This window comes from Lucilia cuprina, chromosome 4 (genome assembly GCF_022045245.1).
Source record: "Lucilia cuprina isolate Lc7/37 chromosome 4, ASM2204524v1, whole genome shotgun sequence".
Classification (NCBI taxonomy): domain Eukaryota; kingdom Metazoa; phylum Arthropoda; class Insecta; order Diptera; family Calliphoridae; genus Lucilia; species Lucilia cuprina.
This window is the reverse complement of record NC_060952.1, coordinates 42,643,269-42,663,084: the sequence shown is the minus strand read 5'-3', so window position 1 is coordinate 42,663,084 and position 19,816 is coordinate 42,643,269. Positions and strand designations below refer to the sequence as shown.

The 19,816-nt window shown below is 29.1% G+C and overlaps 2 protein-coding genes across 7 annotated transcripts in view; both read left to right on the top strand.

Annotated features, from left to right (window-relative positions):
- The window catches only part of LOC111679322 (putative uncharacterized protein DDB_G0277255), a 181,141-nt gene that overhangs the window by 147,223 nt on the left and 14,102 nt on the right, over positions 1-19,816 (top strand). For all 6 annotated transcript variants that reach the window (XM_046948490.1, XM_046948488.1, XM_046948487.1 and 3 more), the window contains 5 exons: positions 16,973-17,899; positions 17,965-18,497; positions 18,561-18,936; positions 18,998-19,096; positions 19,159-19,789. In XM_046948490.1, the coding sequence (XP_046804446.1) occupies positions 16,973-17,899; positions 17,965-18,497; positions 18,561-18,936; positions 18,998-19,096; positions 19,159-19,789 (2,566 nt within the window). The remainder of the gene's footprint in view (positions 1-16,972; positions 17,900-17,964; positions 18,498-18,560; positions 18,937-18,997; positions 19,097-19,158; positions 19,790-19,816) is intronic.
- Positions 20-1,138, top strand: LOC124419370. The gene is made up of 2 exons (XM_046948493.1): positions 20-285; positions 345-1,138. Exons 1-2 carry the CDS (start codon positions 147-149, stop codon positions 812-814), a joined length of 609 nt encoding a protein of 202 aa, XP_046804449.1. The 5' UTR covers positions 20-146; the 3' UTR covers positions 815-1,138.

Here is a 19,816-nt window from a genome sequence, read left to right as displayed (position 1 = left end):
TATTATGAATTTCTAGAGAACTGGCCTCTTTATTCTAACGCTCGGTCTAACGAACTAGTATGTTTAAACAAATTGTGTTGAATTTTCATATTTAAATATTATTTTCATTTCTATTTTCTATATAGATTAATATCGATTTCGAACTGATGCACCCAAATAAGAGTCATCTTCTTTTCAGTAAATGGAAGGGATTTTTGGAAAAAATTGTAAGCTATTACTATTTACATATAAAAGACAAAAGGTCTAAGGAAGTTCTGACAAATTCGAAGAATACTACTGAACAAAGTAATTATTATATATACTTATTTTTCAAGTCATATTCTTAATTACCAACTTTTTTCCAGATTCATTAGATTACATACACACTATTCTGCTAAATTCAGTTATTTTACCAAACGCACGTTTTTCGGATAAACGAGGAAAAAATTCAAAAAAGATTTCTATACCAGATGCTAACGAGAGTTTTATTGTTCACCTTACCACTATAAATGATTATGAAAAGGTAATATCAGAACTAAAAGAGAAATATTATAACAGAAGTTTAACTATTCAACCTTTTATAATAGTTGTAGGTCATAGTATTTATAATCTTGAAAAATTTTACGTATATTTTGATAAAACACTCTTAAAATGTGACTCTTTTTTGAAAAGTTTAGATATTTGCTTTAAAATAATTTATACATTGTCTTTAGAATATCCAAAAGGATGCCAAGGTCCGTGGCTATTTATACAAGAATACTTTTACGAAATTAAACCTATTAATGATAACAAATTATCAGCCATTTACTCCTTGTTAAACTTTTTAAAAACATAATTATCAATTTCAATATGTTGATTTGTTTCGTTTGTAATAAAGAAATATCCCTCTTAAGTAACTTAATACAACATTATCAAATTGTCCACTTTTTTAATTCAGCTAGTACAATACAGTGCAAGCAAGATGATTGTACTCAAAAATTTTCATGTTTCAAATCATTTAAAGCTCACATTTATCGTAAGCATATTAACAATTCAAATAAAAATTATATTCCGCAACCCTCAGACAACCCTAGCTCTACTTATATTAGTAATTTGCCTGTTGCTAATGAAAAAGTTTCTTCAAATTGTAACCTTATAAATGATTCAGAATTATTGTCAAAAATTGCTGATTTAAAAAATCAAGCATTTAATTTTTTTATTTTTGCATTCCGAGCCAATGATGCCAAGAAAAGTAATATTGACTGTACAAAAATTAATGGAAAATATTTTTTCAAATATTGAAGAATGCATCCGAGAATCCAATTCCAATAACCAAAATTTAAGCCCGAATATGAATAATATTCTGGAATTTTTAAAAAATCCGTTTGACGATATTGCTACAGAGCATAAATTTTTTAAATTGTTAAAAGAAAAGCTACTTTACGAAGAGCCTACAAGTTGCACAATTTCTAATCAAATTACTGAATGTATAAGGCAAGGAAATCCCGATTTAGATGCAAAAACATTCAGTTGCTGCTTTATGCCGCTTAAATTTCAATTAAAAAAACTTTTTGAAATTTCAGGAATTTAGACATGACCTTACAATATATGGAAGAATTGCTTCAAAAAAACGTAATATCTAATTTTGTAAACGGGGATGTTTTTAAAGCTCAAATAACTAAATTTCCAAATAAGAAAATAATTCCTATGTTTATATATTTTGATGACTTTGGAATTAATAATCCTTTAGGTTCTCATTCGAAGTCAATTTCTGCAGGATATTACAGTTTACCTACTTTACCTCCACAAGTTATATCAAAACTGGATTTCATTTTCCACTTAGGGTACATAAACACTTGCGACATAAAAAAATTTGGAAACGAAAAAGTATTTTATTATTTAATAGAAGAGTTGAAGTCTTTAGAAGAAGAGGACTCGAAATAATCACATCAGTGAAAACGGAAAAAATATATTTTACCGTAGGTTTGATTCTGGGTGACAACTTAGGACTGAATTCCATATTAGGTTTTATAAAGTCCTTCAATTCAAAACGATTTTTGTAGGTTTGTCGTCGTGAGCGTTGTGAAATGCAAAAAGATAATTTCGAAATTAATATTTCGTTAAGAAATCAAGAAAATTATAATGTTGACCTTTCATTCGACGATTTTAGAGAAACCGGCGTGAGAGAAAATTGTATTTTAAATGAACTTCAGGCCTTTCATGTCACAGAAAATATATCATTAGACCTTATGCATGACCTTTTTGAAGGGGTGTGCATTTATGACATTTGTAACACATTAATGTCCTTAATCCACTCTAAGATATTTTCTTTGGACATATTTAATAGTCGCAGAAGAATGTTCCCATATGGTGAAGACGAAGTAGGAAATATAGGTCCGGACATAGCACAAAAAGGCCTTCAAACATTCAATTTAAAAATGACTGCTCGGGAATTGTGGACATTAACAGATTTCATACTTCTTATTATAGGTGACTTAGTTCCTAAAACTAATCCACATTGGAAGTTATTAATTGCTCTTGTTAAAATATTGGATTACCTATTAAAAAATAAATATACGGAATATGATTTAAATACGCTTGAATTATTAATCTGCGAACATAATAAAATTTTTGTAGAACTTTATGGATCACTTAAACCTAAAGCACACTTTTTACTTCATTATGTAACTTTAATTAAAAAATGTGGTCCTCCAAAGTTTTTATGGAGCTTAAGGTTTGAAGCAAAACATAAGAACACTAAAAGATATTGTAATAATATTAACTCTAGAGTAAATATTCCATTAACACTTTGTAGAAAAGCTGGATTAAATTTTGCAAAATTTCTTACAGACTATGGAAATGGAATTCCAGATGCTATTGAATTAAATACCTTAAATATTATTGAACCCATTCCAGAATTAAGTCATGTGTTTTCACAGTCAAAAATTCATTTTGATAATGTTGTATTTTATGACAAAATTATTTATTTAGGAAGAGTTTATAAAAAAACAGTTATGTAACAGTTTACGAACAATTTCTAAAATTATACAAAATTTCTTATCTCGCAAAAGATGAAATAAAATTTATGCTCTATGTTATGAAGTGGAAATACATTATTTTGATGAACATTTTCAATCATATGCAGTAGGCAAATTACAAAATGAAATACTTTTAAAAGAGCTCCATGAATTTACCAGCCCACCTTTGCATCTTTTTCCTATTAATAATGGTAAAATTTATATAAGAAATAAATTGTTGTAATTAATTAAACTTTATAAAATTATATGTATTATTTATATGTATGTCTGAATTTTTTATTTATATAAATAAATTTAAAAAATAAATATTAAGAAATGTTATTTTATTTTTATTATCAATATAATTTTCATGTTATTTCAGTACTGGAATCCTTTTGAATTAACATGAAAATTCATGTTGAAATAACATGATTGCATCTTATTTCAACATGAAATTCAGTGTTGAAATAAAATGTTTTCATGTTATTTTTACATTTATTAATGTTAAAACAATGTGAAACAATTTCATTTTAACAGGACAATCATGTTGATTTAACATCAAAATCATGTTGATTCAACCTGAAAATCATGTTGATTAAACCTGAAAATCATGTTGATTTAACGTGAAATTCATATTATTTTAACATTGAACAATGTTAAATTAAATTTAATCCTACAGTTATTTCAACATGATGCCACTTTGATTTAACATTGGTAGCAATGTTATTTCAACATGATTTCTAATTGTTTTAAAGTGAAAAATGTTATTTTTTGTTTATTATAAAATCATGTTGAATTAACATGAAACACATATGAAGCAAAATCATAGTTGAAAAATGTTGATTCAACCTTGTTTTAGCCGTTTTTACAATGATTTTTTTCTGTGTGTATGGTTTCCTTAATTAAACATAAATCGCAAAAATTAAATAAAAATGTTGTCATTTATTTATTTATTTTTTGTTGAAAACATTTATATGCAAAACTTGTCGTCAAAACGTTTTTTAAATATTTTTATTTGTATCTGTAAAAATTTACTGTTATTTGTTATTGAAATGTTGGTTTAAATGTGTGAAATAGGTGACAAAGAGCCATAATTAAAACAAAGTAAAAAATTAGCAAGACTAGCCAAAATGGTAGAGTCTTCTTTCCCCAATGGGGCGGCTACCATTCCACGTACCTCTCAAAAGATTTATACTCATTATTTGGATGTGTATCTTTTGGACAGCCCGTTCAGGATCTTTAGATCTCTAACCTTCCAAACGGTATACCAGAGTACACATTGGGCGGAATAGTGGTCTGCAAGTACACAATATGCAAAACTACTTGACAGAAAATATAAAAAATTGAAAAAAATTGTGACTACAAAGCTAAAGTGTCACCAGATATCATCAGGTGAATATCTTGGGTATTCAGGTAACAGACATTTACAATTTCTTTCTGTATTCCTTTTTGGGGGGAAATTCTTAATCTTCTCAATTTTTCTCTTATTCTTCTGTCATCTCTCTAATATTTTTGTTATTTTTTCTTTATTAAAAAGAATCACAATAGACCCTTTGGGTACCTACTGAATGTATACCTTGGTATACAATACTTTTAAACTAAACTAAATACGGGTTATTTTTTAATTTGTAAAAAAACACGACGATGTTTTTTAATCTCGTCAAAGCTTATGGTGAATATGTTTAATCGCGTCCAACGTGCAAAATATCATTTGATCAGCTTTCACATTGAAAATAAATATCGTTTAGACCAACCAAACATTTCATGTCTTACCCCATAAAAGATTGTATGTGAATCTCTCCATAAATCTGATGGGACCAAAAGTGTTATATCTAATTAAGTTGCTAAAATATATGTAGCTTTAACAACCTGCACCAAATGGAATTGGCCAAAAACGTTCACAATAAGTAGCCAGACATGGAGGTATAATATTCAATTATTACATAGCTTTGAAACATTTCGTAATACAGACAAAATTATACTTTTCTACGCTGATGTTTGAAAAATCGCAATTATTGTGCTTTTTCTGACTTTATTTATAAAAAGTTGTATACAATCTAAATGTCTATTCCGTTAGTATTGCATTCGGATACAGCGCGGCTTTATTCTTTAGAAAAGAATAACTTGGTTTCAGGGTTTCTTAAATTTTGTAGGTCTGTCGCAGCAAAAACTCGGTAATGGATTGAACTTACATGACCACTCTTTAATGATTACTACTAACGTCTGCATTACTTTCAAGTACTTTTATAATGACTTACATATAATCACATGCGTAATTACTTTATTTTGAGTTTTATTAGCACATTTTATTAAATCGCGCTGACAGAAAGAAAATAGCTTTAGCGACTAATACTTATCTTCTGCATTTCTTTTAAGTACTCTTGTAATCACTAACATATAATCATAATCATGACATAAGTAGTAACATGTTTTTACACATTCAGAAAGAAAATAGCTTTTCTATATAAATACCATTTTTAGGCGCGCAATAAAATAACTATGCAGTAGTTCTGTGACTAGACAGAGAAATAAACAAAATTTATTTCTTTCTAAAGCAAAACAACGATTTAACTCCTTATTTATAAGTACTTATTTAAGTAGTGATTTGTAAGCGAGCGTTTTATGTACTTCCCTACACATTAGTGATCATCACTACTAATTAAGAAGTGGAGAAAGATGGTTTTTCGATCATTTTAACTTTTTACGATTTAATGTAAGTTCCCCACAGAAAATTTTTAGAGTACACGGAATTGTAAGCAATGTTGTGTGCTTTACTTTGTGTTACTTATAATTTGATTTACTTGTATATAAAATCTGGATATGAAGTTTAAATTTTTAATAAATTTTTTTTGGCATTACATTTTAATATACGAGTGATTAACATTGTATATGAGAACAGAAAATTATAATATAAAAAAATCAAGTGTGCTGTAATTTAATCAACAAAAAATTTTTCATTTATCGAAAAATATTTTTTGGATCAACATTTTTTCAATGTTTAGATGAATTTTAAGCAAAATTTGTTGCTTAAAATTAGGATCATGATCTAGTAATGATTGGAATGGCCTTATGCTTATGAATGAATTTGTAGAAACATGTATTTGGGTAGCATTTCAATGTAGTAAGCTATAAATTTTCTGTTGGGTTTTTGATAAAAATTGATTTAATGTAAGTTTTTGAAGAGGTGTTATCCCTTTGATACGGAATCCTTATTTTGCAGTAACATTTATATTGTAAAAATTTTTTTCCAAAAATTATCCATTTAAAGAAAATTTTTGAAAAACATTTCCAATAATTTGAAAATAAATCGATTAAAGCTTTTTTGAGTTCCCCACTTGAAACCAAGTGTGTATGTGTATTTTTTCTATTTAAATTTTTTATAATTCAAAATTATATTTTAAAAGAATTTTAGTCAATTAGTCATTTATTATAACAAAGTTGCAATATAAGTAGGTGCCTCGTGACGTTTTCTTAAAAAAATAGCATCAACTCATGTAACGCCGACTCCTATTTAACAAGTAAAGTTTCTTGACGCCAAACTAACAACTATTTAACTGATTAAGCAATTTTAAATATTACAAAACTTTAGAATCTATTGGAACATTCATATATTATTTCCTTATTATAACCAAATGACAATTTACTATATCTGCTTGTCTTGTTTTGTTAAAGTCATTGATCTCACAGTGTCGCCCATTCTATTGCCTTAGACGCGTGCAACATACAAAAACACTTTTTAGTAATAGCAATTATTTAATGTCATTTACTTTACATACACGTTATCCTCTTAATAAATCATTTAATCGATCGTTTGTATGTAAACATATTCTTATTAACGAAAACTCAAAAAAATGAAAAAAAGAAAAATATTGCATATGAAAACCACTCAGTAATTTTTGTTTCTTTATACATATTTTTAGGTTAAGTAGGCGACAACTTGGATTTTGAGTTTATATATATTTCTTTTATTTCAGCTGTTTAAACATCTAATTCGCAAAAAAAAACTTTATACATAGTATTTCCTTTCTTACTTCACCCCTACGGGCTAAAAGTGTATCAATAAGTTTTATATCTTTATAAGTGGGAAATGGCAATAAAAAAATTATACAATTTACTATTCAAGTTGTAAAACTGCTAAAGGCCCATATAAAAACTATAATATAGAAACTAAAAAGAATTGAAAAGAAATCCTCAAAATTGTCTATCTTAGTTTGGCATTTTTAAAATTTTAACATTATCATTCGTTCTTTTTTGTGTAGAAGATGAAAAGCATATGAACATTTGACAATTACATACATGGAAAGACTTGGTACTAACTGAGTACAATGGTTCAAACGATACGTATAAACATGTGTTAGGCTTTTGTTTTGAAAGGAATTGTAATAAAAATACACTGAGAAAATAATGTAAATATGATTAGGAATGGCTCCTAACTATCTTTTCTAAGTCATACTATTCAAACGAGTTATTTTTATAACCTTCACCATCGTGAGAAACGTAATTATATAAGTTTGTCATTCCGTTTGTAATTTCTATAACATAATTTCCGACCCTATATATATTCTGGATCCTTATAGATAGCGGAGACAATTAAGCAATGTCCGTCTGTCTGTCTGTCTGTTGAAATCCGTTTTTAGAGGCCCCCAGATATCGGCGAGATCCGAATCTTCAATAATTCTGTTAGACATGCTTTCGAGAAGATCGCTATTTAAAATCAGCAAAATCGGTCTATAAATAACGGAGATATGAACAAAAATCCGAGACAACCTCTGAAAATTTCATCAAAAAAGCCACACTTTTTTCATGCTTTGTTATGAAAGCAACAACAACACTGTGAATTGGATAAAGATGTACATGTGTGTATGGAGATGTATTTGGTTTTATTCAGCTGTGTATTTTTTTATAACAAGAACAAGGAGATAAAGCAGTAATATGTTGGTAATACAGCTCATATTTGTGTGAGGATGGTAATACAGTTTGACGGTGGTATTACAGTACAATTGTTAATATTTCTTTCTGCTACAGTTTATATTTGTTTGTGTGTATGTTATGTGTGACATGTGTGCAGAGATACAAAATAAATAAAAAACATACTTGGTGAAGTGTATATAAGGTTCGGCACAGCCGAATATAGAAATATTACTTGTTTTTCTTCAAGTTATTCTATACTTTGCAATCTTACAAAAAACCTTGTTAGCAGAATTTAATTTTATTTGCGTTAATTAACATTTCAATTTATATCTTATGCAAATCAAATTTGACAGTTTTAACAGTTTTCGACTACATATATAAATAAGTATTTGCTACAACAATCTATGACTTGAGCTTTTCCTGCATTCCAACATAGTTCAATGACAACTTTTCTTTGTGACACAGAAACCACAAAAAACCGGCTTAAACACATCAATTGTCATAAAGTATTTAATTAATGAAAATCTTTAGTAATCCAACAGTTCCAATATTTAATTAATTAGCTTTAGATTTCCTGTAACTACTTTGGTTAACAGTTTTCTGCTACAAGATTATAAACAAACTAAACTAATTTTGTAATGTTCATTTATCTTTTTTTCTAAGTGTAAAATATTGCGTATACATTCAAAAAAACTTCCCACTTTAAAGTCTTAAACATTTTGCAGATAGAAAGAAGTAAACAATTTAAAAAAATAAAAATTTATTATAAATATGTGACGTTGTCGTTGTTTGTTTTTGGCTCATGGCTAAAATAAAATGTTTAAACAAAATAAATTGTTTGACAAAAATGGTAAAAATACGAACGCTGTCTAAAATCTAGTAAAATGAAATAATCTTGGTCTATATTAACAAATATTAAACATTAGAATAATACAACTTTTAGCAGTAATATTAAATAAAACTTTATTAGGAAATTATTGAGATATAAATATTTTGACAAGATCTTTTCTATTTTTTTAATAAGAACACACTTTTTATTTTACATAGATTGAGATATATTTTGATAGTGTTTAATTTATAGATCTAAAAAAAGTAAGTTGACTCTAGTAAATTGTATCAAGTTTTTTTACAATGCTTAAAAACAATTCACTGCAGTATTTAAATCTTAAACACATGTAAAGTTTTAAAACATTGCAAAGAAGCTTTATTTATGGTATACGCACAATTGGGACGAACGACGAATTTCGTATAGCACGACGAACTAGTCGACAACAATTCGTTGCGTAAATTTGTCGAATTGAACACAATGAAATTATTCGTACTGCGAATTCGTTTCAAAAATTGTTTGTTCGAAATTGGAAAAAGTAAGAAAACGGAACAAAAATTATATTTTTGTGAATCTCCACGATTTTAGGATAATTTTAACAGCTTTAAAATTTATTCGAACATTATTTCAAAATTAGAAAATGTAAGAAATTGGCCTCGAAAAGAACTACATAATATTATATTTTTGTGAATATCCCCAATTTTACGATTATTTTAACAACTTCAAATCTTTTTCGAACATTACTTCGAATTTTCGAACTTAATTTTGAATATTCCAACATAGCATTGTAGTGTCATCAAATGTACTCAAGACTGCCAAATTTCAGACATTTCGGGCCACCAGAACTGATTTTAATGGCTTTAAATTTTTTTCGAACTTAAGTTGGAATTTTCGAAAATTTTATTTTTAGTTTTTATGATCCAGAGATTATTTTTAGAGCATAAAAATTTTTTTCAAACACAACTTCGAATTTTCGAATATTCGAACATAATATTGCTGTACTCACAACCGGCATAATTTAGAAAATTCGGCCACCGGAATTGGTCTTAAAACAATTTTCCCCAATTAATTCGACGTTCGTCTGCGTAAGAAATATAAACAAACCTATCGCACACTTCGTTACGTATGACGAATTTCGTCATATGCACTGATTGTACGTATTTTCATATACTTAAGTGTTTTTAATATCTGAGGACGAAAGTTCGTCGTTCATCCCAATTGTTCTAAAATGAAGAATTTGTAAAGTATTGTTTTTAGTAATTCCAACAGGTTTCAATTTTGACATTGATGCGTTGATTGCCATTTCCCTACGTTTCTTAACGTCGATGACGTTTTGAAACATAATACATTGTCAATGTTTTGTTCTGTGACAATATGAAATTCACAATCAATGTTGTAGGGTTGTATGCGTAGCATGCCAGCAGCTGCTGCAATAGTAACAATGTTGTTGGTATTTTCAATGCAAAAGATCTATACAACTCCTACGACAATTTTTCATATGTTTTTCGACTGTTGTAAGAAAGTTTAGTGTTGTCAATTGTTTATTTCAGCATACAGATCGATTTTGGCATAAGAAACGATAAAGTGCTAACACAGTTATCACGAACGGACAGCTATTTACCAAAACAAAAGAAAAAACTAAAATTTTATTAAAAACTGTTTATTTAAATATGAAAGAAAGAGATAAAGGAATTTAAAACCCAAAGAAATTAATTTGGTTTATTTTGTTTTATTAATTTTATAAGTATTATTTGATTTTTTATTATTTTAGACTTGCTGCAAAGACCTGTTCACAATCACTGTTACAACACTTTAGTATGTACAATATAGAACTTGATTGTAAATTCGTTAACAAAACAAGTGATGTTTTGGAAGTCAGCCATTTAGTAAAATGGCTGGTCCATTGATCAAATAAGAACTAGTCTATTTACTATTCTATAATCGAGTCTATTGATTAGTCTTTCTACTAATCTAATGATATGTCTAATGACTACTTTATTCACAAGTCTAATGGATGATCTGCTGACAAGTCTAATGACTAGTCTGTTGACTATTCTAATGACTAGATTGTTGTCCAAAGACTAGTATATTTACTAGTTTATTGCCTAGTCTTTTAACTAGTCTAATGAAAAGTATATTGTCTAGTCTAAGATTATGTCTGATGACTAATTCAAGAAGATTTCTATTAAGTAGTCTATTGATCAGTCTTATTACTAGTATATAGATTAGTTTAATGATTAGTCTATGTATTAGGGTAATAACTAGTATATATATTAGTTTAATGAATAGCCTATTGACTAGTCTATTATCTAGTGTTTTGGCTAAGATAAGAACTAGTATGCTGACAGTCATACTATTGACTAATCTATACACAATTCTATTGAATGTCCTTTGACTAGTCTAGACTTGTTTATTTGCAAATATATGGCCTAGTTTATACACAATTCAAAAGTAAACTATTTAAAAGATATTTCGAATTTTCTATGTCTGGATCGTATTATCATATTAAAAGATAGTGATTGAATAAAATTAATTTTCTATAACTTTTCTGATCATGAATGCTATAGTTTTCAGATTTGCATTCTTTGGATTTTTGCTACTAGATTTTGTAGTTAAGTTTTCTTTATATTCTCAATTTTTCCAAACACTTTCCAAGCATTTACTTTTTTTTAACGAAACTCTATTTAAAATTCTTCGTAATACACCTACACTTAATAAAATTCCTTTCCCACATAAATAATTTGTACTAATTTCCGAAATTTTCCAATTTATTTTGTTAATAAAAAAACAGTAGATAAACAAAATGAAATTTCCATAAAATTTAATTGTTTATTTTTTACATTTATAAACTCTCTAATATTTATTGTTTATAGTTTGTGTTAAAGGTTTTATTTTAATTTGTTGTTTGTTTGATCGATAAAATAACAAACAATTCCACCATAGAATGCGTGTCAGTTTGTAATTTATTATAAGAAAATAAAGAAGAAGAAAAAAAAGAAATTCTCTTAAAAGAATTACGAACATGCAGTTTTATTTCCATTTTAAGATAACAAATGATTTTTATTTCTATTTTTTCTATTACTTCAATTCGTATTTTTTGTTTAAATGAATGACATTTAAAAGTTTTATTCTGTTTTTTTTCTTAAATTTGTATGCTTTAAATAGTTTTTCTATTTCTTTAACTTTTTTTCTTTCTAATATTGTGGGAAATTTTCTGTAAAGTATAAAATTCATCTTTGCCATCTTGACAATTTAGAAGTATATATAAGAATCGTGTGGTTTTTGACGTTTTAAAAAATATGTTATAGAATAAAGCTTGTCTTTGTGTTATTTTATTGAACTTGATTGAACTTTTTGTGTTTTTTTTTTTGCTTTAAAAGTTTGATAAAAAAAAATCAAACACTGTTGGTGGTGCTGTTTTTTGATTTAATGCTTTCAAATTTGTCTTTTATAAAATATTTATGGTTTTTAATGCTTTTAAAGAAAATTATATTTCTTTCTATTGTTCATTTTAAAAAGTTTTAATAAGCTGGAGTAATTGTAAGATCATTTATTGTTAAATGTTTTATTATACAAATAGCTTTCTAATTTGTTAAAGTTTTAATAGAAAAACATCTGGTCTAATAAAAAGTAACTAATTTTTGGTTTAAAATTGTTTGCTTTATAAAGTAATGTACAATTCTTTAGCTTTATAAAATTAAAGTTTCTCTTATAATTAAATAACGAAAAGTTTTCGATTACTGACAATATAACAAAAATAATGCAATATCGTTAACAATTTTTGTTTATTCCGATACAGGAACTAGTTAAAAATTATGTTATTTTTAACCTTTCCAATAAGCTAACACAGCAAGTTAAATAAAAACTTGCAAAAACTAATTCTATTTCATTATTTTTAATAAAATCCACAACGTTTTCAATTCAATTTCTTAATAATGTTTCATTAGTTCCTATTCAATATTACAACTCTCATAATTCTGATAAATTACTGTCAATCAATATAAGGTTTGTTTCTTTTTCTATTCTTGCCATTTCCTTAGCTGCCTCCACACCCAGTGAGTGGTAAAAAAATTAATTGTTCATTTAAAAAGTCTTTAATAAAATATAAGATGTGATATCATAACTATTTAATTACAGCTCTAACAAAAAAATATTTAAATGTTAATAGTTGGTGGCTTCTTATAAATAAGAAATAAAAATCTTATAGAAAAAAAAAAAAAACGTTGTCAACATTTAACGCCTACAGTTCATAATTTGATCCATTATATTGTATGTTTTTTAAGACAAGACAACAAGTATCGAGTCATATAATTTATATTTAGTATTTAACTCTCAGAGAGTTAAAAAAGGCGATATTAGCTTAAAAGAAATGTTAAGTTGTAATAATCTCCACTTTTGTTTTTTTAAGAAAGGTGTGTCTTGCACATGTTCAGTACTTCAATTCTGCCGGTACTAGGAACTGGTGCTAATGATCAAATGTATCCCCGGCTTTTTTTCAATAATTTGAATGAATGATGACAGAAAACGCTAGTCCGACAGAGTTTTAGAGGTCCCTTTCGACAGCACCTAGTAGCTGTGGTTTTAACCCTAATTGATACACGTTAAAGTCTATAATTAGAGATAAGTTCAGTGCTTTTGCCGAGACAACAGACAAATCATAGTGACAGTGAGACTTAGTGTTAGAAATTAGTTGGTGTAAGGGAATACTGTGAATATGTCGGTTATTGTTGTCGAATTAATGATAATTGTGTAATTGTAAATGGTTGTGATCTCAATCTGAGATAATAGTTTTGGGCTTTGTCTTGTCTCGGTTATTGGAGAAGTCCCTTTGGGGGTGCACAAAATCGTAGAACGAAAATGTTGGTTAAAAGACATGGTGAAATTTATATTACACTAGCATACCCTGGGTGCTTCGCTACCCTAACTTAAATTAAATTCATTAAAAATTTTGTTTACTAAAGTACCATAAAATACCTCTAATAGATCATCATTTAATAAAAAAATTTATGTTTCTGTGTTCAATATTATATACAATTCAAAAAAATATTATTTAATGAATGAAAAAGTACCAAAAAACCAAACCAAAAAGTAACATCGGAAAAACGTAAAGGTACAAAAATCTCTCAAAATTCTCATTTAATAACGACCGTGTGTACCGGTTAACCATTATAAAGAATCTAAAAGGTACCATTTGAAGAATAGAAAAGAATAGAAAAGTGGTTCCCACTTACAGAATATTATTCAGTCAAGACCATGTATGTTAAAATTAAAGTTCCTAGATTGAATATTTTAGAAAATTAAAAAAGTACAATCTATGAGATAAAAATTACAAAAATTTGTCTCTTAAAGAATCTTATTCAATGGGGACCGTGTATGTTTAATAATCATGTGTTTTAAGTTCATATTAAAAAACATACATAGAGTATCATTTGATGGAAGAAAAAGTACCAAAAGTGAAATAAATATTACCTAAGTGGAAAGTACTAATAAAAAGAGTACAATGTTTCCCAAAATAATGATAATAAAAATAATGAATATACCAACAGCTTATTTTATGTGAGTATATAAACTACTTTTTTCATATTTTATAAGAATTGACTCAATTAGTTTGAATAAAATTAAATTTCCAGTTTTTTCCCATTTTTGGTACTTTTTTCCCCAGTCAAATAGCAAAAATTTTATTACAATAAATATTACAGAGTTAGTCCGTAATTTAATAGGAATAATTCAATAAACAGAAAAAGTTTTCTTAATGTGCTAAAAAAAAGTACCATAAATACAGTTTTCCCCCTTTTACACCCAAAAAGGACCGAATTTTAAAAAAGTACGAAACATGTGTCTCATAATTTTTGGAGATGTATCCAAAATATTTATAAAAATTTGATTATGTTAGTTATTTCAAAAGTTATAAAGGGCCACAAAAGGTACCAAAATCACCTTTGTTACACATTTTTACCCCTTAAAAGTACGAATTTCAAAAAAGTGCCTGACACCCATCTTCTCATTTTAAGAGTAGATACAGCTGCATTTAAATTTTTTCTTGTATCATCAATATTGTGTAAGATAATTAAGAAAACCTGTTTTAACCGTTTTTTCCCCTTTTTACCCATAAATGTACAAATTTCCAAAAATCCCTACTTAGTGGATCTACATAACCAAAAACACATCTACTGTCAAAATTTCATGATTCTAGACTCAGCCGTTTTGGCTGTGCGATGATGAATCAGTCAGTCAGTAACGCTACTCTTTTATATATATAGATTATAAGTTCGGTCCTGTTGTCGTAAAAGACAACAGATGTTACGCAAAGGAGTTACTGTATGGCTAAGAGTTGTTTAAGATACAGGATGAATGAAGGGGTATTGGGACTTCCTCCACCTGAATACCTAGAATGATGTTTAGGGTTTACTTTAATGGAGATTTTTTTACTTTCTTCCCATAGCTTTAACAATATAAATACTACACAAGAGGAATTTTCCTTTCAATATATAGTAGTATAGTTCATAGTAAGATTTACCGACTCTGCAAATATTTATTCCCAAGAAACAAAAATCGCTACAATATCTTAATTTATCAAATAACCTTAAGTAGTATTTAACGCCTTTAATACTTAACTACATTTTTCTGCCTTAAGGGCTGCAAAATTTTTACATGTCTGATGGTCATGAGAAAACTAAAGTAATTAATATTAATTTGAGGTCTAATTAGAATAAATAACAATTTCATTTAAGTAAATTCATTTTGATAAAATTTAAAAAAAACTTCCCACTATTAACTTTTAAAACTAACAGCTAGAGACAATTATTATGCTTTAAATTAAATAGTTTTTTATTTTCAATTTCAAGTTACTAAACCAAACCAAAGCTAAATCAGTTTTATGTTTAATTTATGACCTGCTTATTAACCAAAAGAAACAAAACTAAATGTCAAAATAACAATAATAAAAAAAATTACAAAACATTTCATCATCTCAACCATCCATCTAATTAAAATTTTGTTTGGTTGAATGACAAGTTTGGCGTTAGTTCAATGGAAATTCGGTTGGTTGGTTGATTTATTCGCATGTAATTAAATATGGAATTCATATTAATAATAATAAAAACATTAACCACAAAATAAAATGAAAAAATTAAACAAAAAATAATAATAATTTTTGTTATTAGAGTATGCGAATAAAACTCAAAACCCACAATTAATGGTTGACATTGAAATTGTTGTTAGAAATAAAAACAAAAAACGTTCTCTTTATAATTTTAAGAAACTGTTATACATTTTGGGGGTTAGAGCAAACTGTACGAGTGCAAAATAAAATTGTTTTCATTGAATATTATTATTATTTTTGATCTTGCCAAACTTGTCTTATCATATCTATTTTTCATACCCTAAAAAATTTCAATTGTATTGCGTTAATGATAATAGTTAATGTTTTTGTTATCTGTTAACCATTTTCACAGAGTACCAAAAATTACAACTCTTCAAAAGTATGTTACAAAATTCAAAAACTAAATTTGTCTAATTTATCAATTAGAAAAAATAAAAAATTAAAAGAAACAAAAACAAAAAAGTATTAATATACAGGACAACAAAATTTGATAAAGTCGAAATTCAGAGAAGGAAGAGCATAAAACAGAGGTTAAAATCTAAGTGCCCTGTGTAATGTAAATGTAAAATTGTCAATACATTTTTAATAAAAATATACCTATCAAATTAAATTATTTATTGAATTTGATTAATACTACTTAATTTATCAACTTTGTGTTAAAATTTTGTATAAAACAACACTTATGGCAACACTTATTAAGTAGCCTCCAGGAAGGAATTTTGTTAGAGCCATACCATCATGAATTTTTAAATTATTATTTGTAGAAATAATTTTGCACAACATTTTTACTAAAAATCTAAATTTTTTAAAAAGAAAGTATGAAATTAAATAATTTGCTCTCTAATTTAAACTATCAAAATGAAAACATAAAGGATATTAATAATTTTAAGGTAAACTATAGTTTCTAATCACAACAAACAATTTCAAACAAAAAGTGACAGCTGGTGCTTTGACAGATGTCAACAAAAGTAGTAATGTTTTTGATAAAAAATATGTTTTTTATAAAAAATATGAAATAAAACCTTTGTGGTAAATTTAGAACAATACTTTAATTTTCAATTATATACTGAAGTTTGAAATCTAATACAAAAATTTATAACTTATATTTATAAGTTCTCGCAACTAATTAAATTTTCTCTCCCTCTTTCTCTATTACAGAATGAAGCTCATGATCTGATAAGACGTAATAGCAATAGTGCGACAACTCAACAACAGACCAGCAAAAGTAACAGCAGTGTTAGTAGCAGTGGTGATGGCCTATTATTAAGGCGTGCCATGGATTGTTTACCCCTGACACATGGTGTGGGTACACATCATCCACATCTAATGGCTTCTAGTAATACAGTCAATGTAACTGTAGCACCATCCTCAGCCGTTGTAGCGGCCTATCCACATCATCATCACCTGAACCTCAATCATCATCATTTGTTAAGTCATCATTTGCCGTACAGCAATAATTACAGTGGTCTGCATCATACATCGACGACATCGTCCAATAGTCACCATCACAATCATCCACATTTGAATATACACAGTGAACAGACGAAATCGTTGCAGGAGTTGCAGCATGAAGTTGGGGCACTGTTGGAATTTCGTGATTTAGTTATAGAAACATTTCCCGATCTCAAGCAAAAAATGGCTTCCATATCGTCGGCAGCGTCGACCTCCTCCTCGACGGGCGGCGGTGTTGGCAGTGGAAATGTTATGACAAATGGTCAATCGTCGTCGGTGAGTGTGAGTAGTAGTGGATCGACGATTCCTTTGACCAGTGGTGGTACGTTGGTATCGCGTCGCGAATGGGAACCTGGCATAAGGGTTAAACGTAAGATTTCTCAGAAAGAACAACCCGCCGCCATAGAATTAACATCGTCGTCTTCGTTGACGAGAAGTCGCAGTAATTCCCATAGCGGCAAAAAAGAGCCAAAGAGTAGTAGTGGTGGTGGAGCTGTTGTTAGCGGTAGTGGCGGAGCCACAAGTGGTGGTGAAAATAATAATGGTAGTGTAGTACAAGATTCTGGATTCTCCACGGAAACTAGTTCATCCAAAGAGGGTCATAGTGCATCTTCAACAAATGGTGCTTTAACGGTAAGTCACAACAACTCTAAAACAAAATTAAAGTAATTCTAATTTCAACCTTTTAATATCCAAAGGGCGCCATTGCATCAAATCGTTTATCCTGTCCAGAGTCCGATGATGAGTTATTAAATCTACTAGATGTTATACACCGCAAGTCAAATCGTTTACGAGAAGAGGTTGAACATTTACAGAATTATGAGCGTCAACATTTGCAACCAAGTTCGAGTGCGGAACGTGATCATCCTGACGTAGCCACCTCTTCCGCTGAAGGTGCCACCGGTCTATCCAAGTCCAGCAGCAGTAGTGCCAATACAGCTTTAACACCAAAAACCTTCCGTGAGCATGTTGAACGCCTGAATAAAGAAGACTTACAGCAGCTGCGCAAAGAGCGCGATCGGCTGCTGGATAAATTGGCGGAAATGGAGGCTGAAACTTTGACGGGCCGCATAAAAGCAGCCAAAATGAGTGAACAAGTTGAAGAGTTGATAAATGTAAAACGAGATCTAGAGGAACAGCTAAAGCTGGCGATGGCACAAAGATTAGAGTTAAACTCTAGAGTGCAACAGTTGCAGCAACAACAGCTTACACAGAGTAAAAATTCCAACAGGTAATTAGTTTAAATGATAAAACTAACAGGGAATATTTATAAAGTTTGCTTTCTCTCTTGCAGTCAATCGGATTTTTCCAGTAGTCCTCGTACATTTCTTTCCTCTTCGGCTAATACAGTTTTATCTACGGTTAGTGCAAACTCATCTAGACAAAATACATTCCAACCTGTCGTGGTGGAACAGCAGACCACGGATCAGCAGCAACATAATCATTTAATACCATTCCATCAAAGCATTGGCAGTGATAATAAACGAAATTCTCAACAACAGCAATTCTCGCCCGATCAGTTGGGTCGTTTAGATGGCATTGTTAGTACGCCAGGAGATCGTAATGCCAAGTGTAGGGTAACAGATTCAAAACGCTTTGCCGCTATACTCCTAGAGACTAGTGTTATAGAATTGCGAAGACATTTATTAACATTAACTGTTAAGAATCAGGTAATTGATAATGTTTTTGGAATGTTAAATTATATTTAAATTTTCTTAATTTCTTTTGCAGGTTTTAATGCAAAAACTTGACCAAGCTTCAAAAACAAAGGGTCATTTAGTCAAACGTTTAGACAAATCCAAAGAAGATGTTGAAGATTTAAGATTTCAGGTGGGTTTAATAAAGAATAACACAGTTGTTATGTATTAATATATGATATTGTTTTTTTATAGCTTGAAGAAAAGAACATAGAATTAGAAGGAACTAAAGCGCAACTACGTGTTTTAGAGTCCAGACTGCACTCAATAACACCCAGCAGCGGTGCTGCCACCAATTCCTATTTACACTCGCAAAATGACTACGAAACCAATCGTTCTTCAGCCTCTACCACTCTAATGCTAAGCAGACGTGGTGGTGGTGGCGTTGGCAGTGGCCTAAATACCGATTCTAGTGATATTCGCTCCTCCACGCCCATATCAGCATCCACACACAATGGCCAAATGCCTCAGCCCATAACAATGCAAATATCGACGCCCAGCATGAAGGCTATGACTCACTTACCCATGGATGATATGCAGCATCATAGCAGTAGTACAGAATCGGCTCATGAACATGATGTGGTACATCACGAGACCATGACCATCAGCCAAATGCAGACTAAATTGGAAAATGGTCGTAATATAAGACAAGCTATAATGAGTACTAGTGTCGATGGTGTTAGTCCATTCGAACAGCAATTGCAGCAACAACAGGTGGCTGCTATTAGAAATCAGGTGCAAGCCTTAAAGAAATTCAGTGGTGTAACGGCTACGAAACCAAGCAAAATACCATTGCCCGGTAGTAAAGCGGCGGCATATTTTGCAGGTAATTTAGATATATTCTTAAGTTTTA